We start from the raw sequence: 12388 nt of genomic DNA, 5'->3' as shown, positions 1-12388 counted from the left end.
ACATATATTCGCTGATTGTTTAAGTCCGTATAGACTACGATGAAACTTGCACACCATTCGTTCTTTTCCTGGACCTGCGTAGCCAGGCGGTTGTTGCATAAATACTTCCTCTTCGAGTTTCCCGTTCAGATATGCGTTGCGTACATCAATATGCCTCACCTGCAAGTTTGTATGCCCTGCCACCGTCAACAGCACCAGGGTTGTAAATTTTCGGCAGCACTGGATGAAGGTGATGTTTTTTTATATCATGTTTTTATTTTCTTCCTGCTTTGAAATCAACCTCACATTCCCGGAGAGGCAGAAAAGTAAACAACAGAACTCACATCACCCACTGCGCCGCGAAGATGAAATTTACCACAGCAAAATGTACACTAGACTGGCCCAGGAAACAAAAAGTTGTCTAATTCCACGGGGCACCCCCCAGGATTGTGTCTTTGGGTGAGAAAATCAATCTCTGAAAATTTCAGCTCAATCGCTTGTTGCATAAGCTGTATAGCCAAAATGTATAGGAAAATACACCTCCGTCACTCATTCGATCTGGAAATTGGTTCTGATTGCTCGATTGACCTCAGAATTGCAAAAACAGCAGTTGGTATGCTACAGAACAATTTCACAGAACATTGTATGATGATTAAATGAACTTTTATATAGGTTTCGGTTGATGCGATTCGATAAAAAAATCCAAAAATACACAAATCAGCTCCTAATAAATCAGCCGAAAACTATATAAAAGTTCATTTAATCATCATGCAATGTTCTGTGAAATTGCTATGTAGCATACAAACTGCCGTTTTTGCAATTCTGAGGTCAATCGATCAATCAGAACCAATTTCCAGATCGAATGAGTGACGGAGGTGTATTTTCCTATACATTTTGGCTGAAATCCCCATACAAACTTCAAATCAAATGCGCCAGCTTATGCAACAAGCGATTGAGCTGAAATTTTCAGAGATTGATTTTCTCACCCAAAGACACAATTCTGGGGGGTGCCCCGTGGAATTCGTCAACATTTTTTTCTCCCCATACTAATCTGGGCCAGTCTAATGTACACATTCACCCAGCAAATTGAAAAAAATCACCACGCGTTTAAATGGGCCACTCACAGTCATACGGTAAGGGACGAACTGAGCAGCCTGTCAGAGCGACTTGTGAGTGGCTGAATGCGAAATTGAACCATCGGTGTTGGAAATGATTTTTCGGCTGCACCCAGTCGCACTCACCACGGCGGCGATGAAGGCGACTGCAGATTAGACTGAGATCCATGTTTTTCACTGCATTGACTGTGAAATATTTCTACCCTGAACAGCACTCGAAAGGTTGATTGCATTGCTACCGGTGCGAAAACTTCTCCAAAATCGGTTCCAGGTCGCTGGGAAAACCCTTGTGCGACTAGGCGCGCTTTAAATCGCACTACCTTTCCTGATGAATCAGTTTTGCGTTTGTACACCCACCGTGAACCAACGACTTGCTGACCGGTTGGTAACGGCACGAGTGACCAAGCTTGCTTCGACAATAAAGACTTGTATTCTTCGTCCATAGCACGCACCCATTGATTCTTGTTTGTACATCCAACTGCTTTGCTGAAATTCTTCGGTCCCGCCTCCGATGCCAAAACAACACCCACTACAAAATCGTCAGGTCTTCTAATGTTATCTAGCTGTATCGCCGGCTCTTGAAATAAATCTTCCATTCCAAAACACTCATCGTCAAAGTAAACATTTTCATCGAAACCTTCGAACTCTGAATCCTGGGTGATACTACCCGCTTTCTGCTTCTCGAACGAAAAATCAATTTGAACTTCTTCTCTTTGATGGTCGTCATCTTCCTCAAGATCAACTGTCTTGGTCGGTTTGATTGTTGCCTACCTTGGATTCACTGTTCGATTCACGATGTCTGCTTTCCTTTTTGACTGTTGCACTTTCTGCTGCTTTCTGCTGGAGCTGTAACTCCTCATGAACTGCTGAACCGACTTCCAGAAATTTCGCATCTCGGCTTATGGTGATTTTGTTGGTACACTTATCCAAGAACCGGTATGCTTTTGAGCCACACACGTACCCAACGAAGGTCAACTTTTGAGACCTGGTCTGCATCTTACCTCGTTTAAAGTCAGGGATATGAACGTAAGCATCACACCCGAATACCTTCAAATGGCCAACATCTGGTTTGTCGCCATTCCATAACTCGTATGGGGTTTTGCTTACCGAACGTGATGGCAATCTGTTCAGCACATATGCCGCTGCTGCTCTCGCCTCTGCCCAATAGCGTTTTTTCATATTAGCATTAATTTGATTGGCTGCCACCTAATCACACGTTGACGCATCTTACCCAGCACTATGAAGCCGGTTCCCAGCTCGTTGATGGTGCCACAGCTTTGGTAGAAGGTAGCCGCTTGATGCCCGCTTTTCCACACTTTCTGTCTTGTCCAGCAAATCTCCTGCAGCGCCGCGACGTCGAAGTTGCGGGGATGTAATTCATCGTAGATCATCCTGTCGCAACCTGCGAAACCTAGCGACTTGCAATTCCATGTTCCTAGCTTCAAATCGTGATCCTTTATTCGTCGCCTAGGTCTATGTCGATTATATCAAGTCGTACTATCTCTTATATTGCTCGTAATTATTGGTTTTCCAGGCGGCTTATTGCGCCTGTGCAAGCCTCCTGTCTCGCCGGATGACCGTCGTGTCAGGTCTGTTTTGTGTCCCACCTGACACCAGGACTTGGGCGTGTGCGCTATGAGCGGCACACGGTCTCTTTATCTGCAATTTCTGCAATTCTATATCAAAATATGTTATAGTTATGATATCAAAAACTCAATTTGTTAGCATTTTGATAATATTTTGATAACGGACTCTGCTCGGGCAGTGGGGCCTACTTGCGGATGCATGCAGCTTTTTATAGGAATTTAACAGGGCCCACTGTCAAACCCCACCACATCCCTTGCCTAGGATGTGGTGGGGTTTGACAGTTTGACCATAACTCGCAGAGAGGGATTTTTAAGCCCTTGGTCCCTAAGTCCCTAACGCTGGTCAGCATAATTAATTAAACTGGTTGACTGGGAGCGATACCTGCCTCAGGCCCAGGAAAGGTTTTACCGAAAGTAGAAAATTAAAATCAACCTGAACATACCGCAAGCAAAGTTTTTCACAAACTTTTGCTGTGGAGTGTGAATCTGATTCTCACTCTAAGAGAAAACTTTCACAAAGCGGAAAATTTTCCTCTGGTCCACTGGGTAGTGTAAGTTTACATAATGATGAAATGTGCAGTGCACGCGTGAATTGTTAAAAATGCAGTCCGGATTCCACAAAGGAGTATCGACGGTGAATGCCATTAGAAAAAGGCTTGAGTGTGGTGAGCAGGTATGCGAATAAAAGCAGAGGTATCCGAAGAGGATATGGATACAGCTCCGTTATTCTATCGTGACCATGGACCAATATCAACCTGTGGGTCGGGGTGGAATAACAAAAAGAGAAGGATTTTTTTTTCCTCGGACTAAATTATTTGTCTTTAAATGGGAACCAATTTCTACGTGATCAAGAAGGAATATTCGGTTCAACAGTGATCCCGCCTACACGTACAATCAGTGTCGCAATCGCAATTCAATATTACTCTTACATAGTTGGGTAATGCATATTTTGAGCTGTGTTTTTTTCAGTAAAAAGATTGTTGGTCGTGTGCTAAGATAATCAACAACGGTAACACCTACCTTGAACCCTCTGATCAGGCATCATCATGTGCTGTTGCGTTTGCTGCTCACGAGCCCGCTGCTGTTGCAGTTGCTTCCACTGCCGCTCCTGTTCTGCTTCGCGCATACTCTTCTGCTGTGAGTTTATCTTGTCTTGATCCTGCGAATTTTAGTTACATTCGTTTGGAGCAAACGGCAGCAAATTAGGGGAGAAAATAGAGAAAAATGTGCTATAAAGCGGTTTTCTGTCCGAGTAGAGTAGCCAACTATCTTGGATTTATTGCCAATAATACGAATAACAAAAATATGTAAAATACATAGTAATGCTTCTCCAATATAAATGTTCTTAAAGTAAATACATAATCTACCGTTAATAGAAGCACAGATTGATTTATTAAAGAAACTATCATTGTCATTGCACAAGGCTTTGTTATTTTAAAGAAATTTTCATTAGTATGCGATAGCACAAGTATGTTATTTGAAAAAACCGCACCATGAACCGCAGAACATTATTTTTACCCTATCAAAAGTAAGGAGTTGATATTACTAAAACTGCTTAAGTGTGTATATCGGAATGTGTGATTTTAAAGAGGAACTTTTAACTGTTTCAGGTTTGTAATGAAAAAAGTGCAACGGTATTTAATGCACCAGTAATCTACTACTATTTGGATGTAGGGATTAAACATAATTATATACAGACGTATCATTTTACTTTACCAGAAATAAATAACGCATGAGACTTGTCGAACAATAGAAAAACAATCTTACTTTAATTTGAATATTTGCAATCGTGATAATAGCGTGGGGTAACCGAACTGGACAACTTTGACTAACTAAGCTATTCAATACAAGAGATATGGGGTAACTGCCGGGCGGTTAAATGAAAATTTCTTTAAAATCTTCAATCTAGAACTCAACATTGCTGCCGATAACACTAAAAAAGTTAAAACAGAGTTGTTTCAACCTTAACAGTAACTATCAAGAAAGGGTAGATGATGCTAATGATTTTTTTTCATGGACTGGGAAATGGCGGAACCAAACAAAATGAAAACATGACAGAATGGAATCATGCGTATAATCGAACTAAATAATATGGAAAATAAAAACTACAATGATCGTGCAGTCGCTTTTACTACGAATGAATGGAATTTCATGCTAAATAGCTAAGCAAATCGAGGACTAAGGTCAGAGAGATGGAAACAACAATTTAACTGGTCTCAATCAGGTATTTATAGAGTATGCAAATTTTTGAACTGCATGCATAATAGTTTAAAAAAATATAATTGTTTATTATCAATAACTAAATTGAGTAACTAAAACTGTCTGAGTTCGCGTCTTAAAGATTGCACGGTGTTACAGTGTTGAAACTTTCAATCAATTGTAAATCATTGTTGTAACATCAAACAAATAAAGGAAAAAACTTTTTGATTTTTTTTGTTATTTTTGTAACCTGATCCTAAATAGAATAAATTTGATAAGCATATAAATGAATAGATTAACAAATTACTCAAAATGCTGTATAGTATGATTGAAAAACAAAAATTAAAAAGGGAAGTTTGATCATTCAAAGTAGTAATTGATATGATATTGCAATTCCCTCTTATACTGTGCGTGATGGTCTAGCCAAATAGGCTTAAAACTCCATAAAATAAAAACAAAACAAGTCTAATACCTGCGAAATACTTTTAAAAATTTCAGGGGGTTGCATTACTAAAATTACAAAAAGCCAAAGGATTCAATCATGGACAGGAGTTTGTCCGATATCTCAAACAGTACATCAAGAAGAAGAATGCAACGAAGGGCTAAACCAACAGCTAAAATCAAACAAAAACCAAAAAACTCGCAAATATTGGTAGGAAAAAAAACAAGAACAGATCAAATCGATTACGTTTGCTAGCTTTCATGGTTCTCACCGTTTCTGGTGCGGTAGTAGAAGTGGTAGTAACAACAGTAGTAGTAGTAGTAGTAGAGGTAGTGGTAGTAACACTAGTGGTAGCAGTAGAGGAAGAATAACTAGTTGTGTTGGTGACAATGGTAGCGGTGGAGGTTACACCCGCGTTAGCACCTAGCAAGGATGGGGTGTCGACGACGGCGATCATTGGATTGGGGGAACGACTGGGTTCGCTACTGTAGGATATGGCCGCCGAATTAGCAATCAGTAGGGCGCTGTTTGTATCGCTGTAACCAGGCCCGCCAGAGTTGTCCCCTTGGCCGCTAGATTCTTGCAACGGGTTGCTATTGTTAACGATACTTTCGAAGCTTTCGCTACTGCTGGATTCGTTGATACTGCAATTGTTTGAATTGCTACCCATTCTATTGTTTGGATGAGAAACGCTGCTCATGTTGGTGTTATTCTGATTTTGTGTATTCGCAACAATTGTGTGAGTTTGTGCATGCGATTTACCAAAAGAATCGTTTTGAGTGTGACTATCATATGAGCCTGAATCCAAGGATGGCAACGTTCGCATTATTTCCGATGGCGTTAGAACACGAATTTGCTGATCATTGGTGACCATATTAGTTTGCAGGTGCGGCGTTAAAGATCGGGGGGTTTGCGGACGTTGTGGACTGTAGACCGGACTGGGAGTGCCTGGAGGTTGCTGTCTTTCCATAGGTAACATGACCTGCTGCTGAGCCTGCAAATGCTGCACAGGTGTTGCTAGAAGTATTTTCTGTGAGCCGTCAGGACCAACGTTTATGAATTTATTTACTCCAGCCCTAACGAGAGGATGCTGTACGCCAGGGTGTTGGACCTGTTGTTGCTGCTGGGCAGCGATTTTGTTGATTGTTTGCAACGAGGCAGCCAAAATTGGTGATTGTATTGTAGAACTGTTTCCAATAATGTTGAAATTTATGTTCGAGTTTTGAGGCAAAAATGGTCTTATATGAGTGAAGCCCGGTCTTATAATGCCGCTAGAGTTGGTGTTGAAGTTTCCATTCGGATTCACCGTCACATTCGGGGCAGGGCCGGTCCGTATTCCGTACTGATGGTGGTGCACGGTGAAATGAGGTGAAATATTTGTGGCAATCACGTTGGGCACGAAAATATTGCCCCGATTTGTACCAATGGTAAAGGTCTTCATTACATGTGCGGTCACAGCTTGGCTTACGACTACATTAACATTGGGCTGTTGTTGGCCAGAGTGTTGGTGCTGCGGCTGTTGAACTTGACCCGGTTCAGTTTCATTCCTAACGCTCGTATTAATGTTGGATAGATTTATAAACGTGTTAGGAATATTTGTTGTCACCAAAAGATTTGGCTTCTCTGCTGCGGTATTGCATGACGTTGGAATTGGCTTTTCCGGACTGCATGAGAGTACATTCGACGTTGCATTGTCACTTAGCGTGTTGTTTGACAGTAGTGTATTAGTGTTGATAGTAGTAGTGCAAGTAGTGTTGGAAGTGCTCGTAGTGACATTTTTGCTACCGTCACCAATAACAGAGTCTAGGGATGCATTGGTATTAGTATCGTTAGAAGAGGAGGGATTGGTGTTACTATCGAGAAGGGCACTAAGAGCGTTAGAATTAGATGCTGTTGTTAGCTCGTCTAAACTATCGGTTCCATCGTCCATAGAATTTCCTTGCACCTCTAGTAGCTGCTGCTGATGGAGCTGCAATGGTTTTAAGACTTGCTGTTGCTGCTGGAGCTGCATCTGCAGTTGTTGCTGCTGCTGGATATTTGAGGTCATCATTTGCGAAGGATCAGCAGTGCCGATCAAAAGCGCGGAATCTACAGCCATGTCACCCTGCTGCTGCTGTTGCTGCTGCACGACGACTGATGATGGTGGTTGTGATGATGAAGATGAGGAAGGTGATGGAACTACATTCACTTGACCTGAACTATTACTATTGCCGTCTTTAGGTGACATTTGTGGTACCTGAATCATTTGAAGGGGTGGGAAGTGTGGCAATATATGAACCATAACCGCAAAATTCATTTAGGAAAATATTGTATTGATAATATGATTAAATCTACTGTTAAGAATGTGTAATATGTGAATAACGTTCCAAGCTGTGTAAATGCAGAATGTTTCTTCTCCAATTGAATGCAATATTCCAGGTTTTGTTATTTAATATAATGAAATTAGTACGAGTATAAATAATTAAACCAAATATTTGATAGACAAAACCTAAAACAGTCAAATTGTAAACTATTGAACATTTTTTAATTGTTTACTCTGTTAAGGTTTACAATTATGTGAAAACACGCATTTTTTAAGTCTATTTAATTTATACGAAATAATGAAAATAAAAACTGAAACTATTAGAAAAATATGAGATTGTTTCTATTCTGCATCTACAAAGAGGGAGAGATCGAAACAAATGTTCTTGTCTACGTTATGATTGGATGTATGGGATGATGCAGGATAAAAGTTGAATAAAAAATGAATAAAGAAATTCGTAACATTGTTAAACTCAACAGTTTTTAAGTGTTTTCTAGCAAAAATGCTGGTTTCAGTTTTCAAATTTATTTTGAAATCTTCCTTCAATAAAATAAGCCTTCTAGGTAAAATGCGGCAAGATCACCAGCAAAAGCTGTGGCCCTATCATTTAATTTCCTTCGAATACCCGAAGAAATCCAAAGTTTTTTTCTTGTAAAATCCGAAGAATTACCCCAAAATTACGAACTTTTACTTAAAAAAACCGAGAAAATTCTGAAGCATTATGAAGAAATTAAGAAGAATTTTCAGTAGATAAGCCGATGAATCTCCCGATGTGATTCTGAAAATTTTTATGAGCAAATTCCGATGAATTGAAAAATCGTGAGAAAATTCGAAAGTATTTCTGAAGAATTTTTCGGAAAATTCCAAAGAATGAGGACTAAGGCTTTGGTCCGATTCGCGAATTCAAATCAAATTAAACTTAAAAATGACAGTTCAAAATTTTGCAAACAACCCTGCTTGCAGAGCAAGATTACTTTTGACAGATACCTATTGAATCATTTTTGATAGATAACCAACAAGACAACAAGACCAACATTGCTGTGTAGCACCAGCCATTCTTTTGACCGGGGGATTTCATAATTACCGAACCTTTAAGTTTAATTTGATTTTAATTCGCGAATTCGGACCAAAGCCTAAGGGTAAAATCAGCAGTGATTCAAAATTTTTCGGGGCTGTCAGTTTGAATATGAATCTGAAACATTAATTTTCCCAGCAGCTGTTCTAGATTCATTTTTTATACCAGTCAAATCTCAGAACTGGTATAACGCTCCGTTCTATTTTCTGCAGATTTGAACCACGATTGAATCACGAGATTCAAATATTTTTCAATTGTTTTGGTGTATGAATGCGTCATTTCATCTACGGATCAATCCACTTTGCAATTATGGCGCCTTTCTTGGCAGCAACATAATGAATTCATTTAATTGAAAATTTGAAAAACATGAATGGAACACTGCTGGGGGAACCAGCGAGTTTGTTCTATTTTGCTCCAGATTCAAACTAGAATAGTGGTCGAAAATTTAGAATGAAACTGAATCATTCTAAGCAATCTAATACAATTGATGCACGGTATACAGAAAACAAAGCAGGCATGTAAAAATTAGTAACATTTCAAAAGTGACTCATATTTTATCGCCATATGTTGGAGTACAAAAGTAAAATAGGTATTGAAACCGTAGAGCATTGTCTCATTTCAGCTTGTGCGAAAATAGCAGTGAGGTCACATGTTCACATTAAAATTGAATGTCACGTCGCTAGTAGGCTAATTTATTCCCATCCTCGCATTCCAGCGTCATTTCAATAGTCTTAGAAGATTGTGTAGAGGATACGGGGCAAATTTTTCAATTAACGCCTAATCAACGTTTACGCACCGACAAACGATAAATCCGACGACGTGAAGGACTCGTTTTTTGAATGTCTCGATAAAGCCTATGGAGAGTGCCCAAAGCATGACGTGAAAATTGTTATCGGAGACGCTAACGCTCAGGTCGGTAGAGAGGACTTTTTCCGTCCCATAATTGGTAGGGAGAGCCTTCACTCCGCTACCAATGACAACGGCCTACGGCTAGTAAATTTTGCTGCTGCCAGAGGGATGGCAATCAGTAGCACCTTGAGACATCCAAATGGTGAAACTTGCAACCAGATAGACCATGTTCTGGTGGACGGGCGCCATTTCTCGGACGTTATCAATGTGCGGACTTTCAGAGGTCCGAACATTGACTCTGATCACTACCTCGTTGTCAGTAAAATTCGATCACGGTTGTCAACTGTTTCGAACGAAAGATCACAGCGAACGATGCGTTATAATATCCAGCGATTGTCGACGGAAGGAGTATCGGCTGAGTACCGCCAGAAGCTCGACGGACGGATAAGTGCAATCAACATTAGCGACAACATCAACGATCTATGGGAGTCGATCGTTGCGTGATGAGCACAACAGCACGAGAAGTGGTAGACACTGCACAGAGGCAACCCAGGACGGGTTAGTTCGATATGGAGTGTCAGAGAGTGATAGACGAGAAGAACGTTGCCAGAAGCCGGATGTTGGTGTCGGGTACCCGATCGTATAGAGATCGGTACAAGGAAGCAAGAGCAGCCGAAAAACGAACCCACCGCAGGAAGAAGAAAGAATATGAAAAACAAGTGATTAGCGACGCGCAGGACAAAATGGAGCAGAACGATATGCGGAGTTTTTATGAGTCTGTCAATGGCGTGTGGAGAAAGACAGCGCCATCTCCCGTCATGTGCAACGACCAACAAACGACCAAATATTAGCGACGATGGACAAGCTGTGAAGTCGCCTACATCACTAGATGTTAAAAAAGCTGTTAAAGAGCTGAAAAACAATAAGGCTGTGGGGATACACCAGCTCCCGGCTGAACTTTTAAAACATGGCAGTGAGCAGCTTTATGAAGTTCTGCACCATATTATGTCGAAAATATGGGAAGACGAGGAAATGCCTGCTAGCTGGTTGGACGGCCTCATTTGCCCTCTCTTTAAGAAAGGGCACAGACTGGAGTGCGCCGATTCCCGAGGAATAATCCTCCTTAATTCGGCGCCGCTTGAAGAGTCCTTCGTCGGCAAATACCAAGCAGGTTTTCGTGAGGGCCGATCAACGACGGATCAAATGTTTATCCTGAGACAAATCCACGATAAATTCCGGGAGTACAACTTGCAGACACATCATCTGTTTATTGATTTCAAGGCGACGTACGCTTCAGTGAAACGGAATGAATTATGGCAAACTATCTTGAACATGGTTTTCTGGCAAAACTGATACGGCTGATTCGTATAACGTTGGTCGGATCGAAATCAAGTGTAAGGGTTCCGGATAAAATAAACACGTCATTTGTTACCTTAGATGGATAAAAGCAGGGTGATGCACTCTCGAATCTACTGTTCAATATTGTGCTCGAGGGAGCGATTAGGAGAGCTGGGTGTGCAAAGAAGCGGTACCATTATCTCAATATCGCATATGCTCCTGGGATTTGCGGACGATATCGTTATTACCGGGATTGATCGCCGTGCCGTGGAAGAGGCTTTTGTGCCTTTTAAGAGGGAGACAGCGAGTATTGGACTCACGATCAATACCAGCAAAACGAAGTACATGGTCGCTGGCAATCGTGGGTTCATTAGTGGTGGTGGTAGCGAAATGGTGCTGCATGGTGAAAAATTTGAAGTTTTAGAAGAATTTGTATATCTTGGAACATCATTGACGTGCGATAATGATATTACCCGCCAGGTGAAAAGGCATATTGCAGCTGCAAATGGGGCTTATTACGGACTTCGTAACCAGCTTTAGTCCCGTAGTCTGCAAACGAAAACAAAACTCGCGCTGTATACTACTCTGATTCTTCCGGTGGCTTTATACGGCCATGAAACATGGATGCTAAAGGAGGCTGATCGGAGAGCTTTTGGAGTGTTTGAGCGTAAGGTGCTGCGGACAATACTCGGCGGTAAACAGGAGAATGGTATCTGGCGGCGTCACATGAATCACGTTGTTCGTATGCCGGAAGAACGTCAAGCAAAGATAATATTTAGTAGAGAGCCCAGAAGAGGCCGTAGGCTTCGTGGAAGGCCGCGTACACGATGGCTTTTTGCAGTTGAAGAGGACCTGAGGGCGCTCAATGTTCAGGGAGGGTAGTCATTTACTCTCTCCCGCCCACCATCAAATTTTGCACCTTCTAACCTTCGCCGAATTATTTCAACAACAAAAAGGAATATTTATTGTTCCATTAGACTGCAAAAATAATCCATTTTGAGTACAAATAATGAAGCTATTGAAAACAATCAATTAACTATTGATTTACAATCAAGGACACAGTTCCACCGACCCGAAATCTCCAGAAAGAAAGCGCCAAATGAACATCAACACTAGGGTGGTTCAAAAAATCGATTTTGCTCCACACCGCTCATCTGATTCTTTATCATGTTCTGAGTGTCCTCTAAAAATTTGAGCTCATTTGGATTAAAACTGATTTAGCACAAGCCGTTTCAAGTTTGCATGAAAATTAGTATGGGGATATTTATTTTTTCATTATACTGATAATGACGCTACCTCATTAAGCGCAGGTTAAAAGAAAACCTACATAACTAAAAGGAATACTTAAGAGCTTTCACTCAGCGAAAACCGCATCTTAATTAATCGTTTCAATAATTATTAATCGTAGTTTTCAATTAATAACTGAGAAAATGCTAATAGAATACTAAGTTGAAAATCAGGCCAAGCTCCAGTTGGTGTAGAGCCATTGAAGAAGAAGAAGTC

The 12388-nt window shown here is 40.9% G+C and overlaps 1 protein-coding gene across 7 annotated transcripts in view; it reads right to left on the bottom strand.

Annotated features, from left to right (window-relative positions):
- Positions 1-12388, bottom strand: part of LOC134224651 (histone-lysine N-methyltransferase 2C-like) — a 108411-nt gene that overhangs the window by 61643 nt on the left and 34380 nt on the right. For 6 of the 7 annotated variants that reach the window (XM_062704127.1, XM_062704130.1, XM_062704131.1 and 3 more), the window contains exons 9-10: positions 7267-7557; positions 3701-3839 (exon numbers count right to left, since the gene is read on the bottom strand). In XM_062704127.1, the coding sequence (XP_062560111.1) occupies positions 3701-3839; positions 7267-7557 (430 nt within the window). The remainder of the gene's footprint in view (positions 1-3700; positions 3840-7266; positions 7558-12388) is intronic. The other variant, XM_062704133.1, reaches the window with a different exon arrangement.

The sequence above is a fragment of the Armigeres subalbatus genome, chromosome 3 (genome assembly GCF_024139115.2).
Source record: "Armigeres subalbatus isolate Guangzhou_Male chromosome 3, GZ_Asu_2, whole genome shotgun sequence".
In the NCBI taxonomy this organism is placed as follows: domain Eukaryota; kingdom Metazoa; phylum Arthropoda; class Insecta; order Diptera; family Culicidae; genus Armigeres; species Armigeres subalbatus.
Note: the sequence above shows the minus strand (reverse complement) of the source record. Positions and strands in the feature narration are given on the sequence as shown.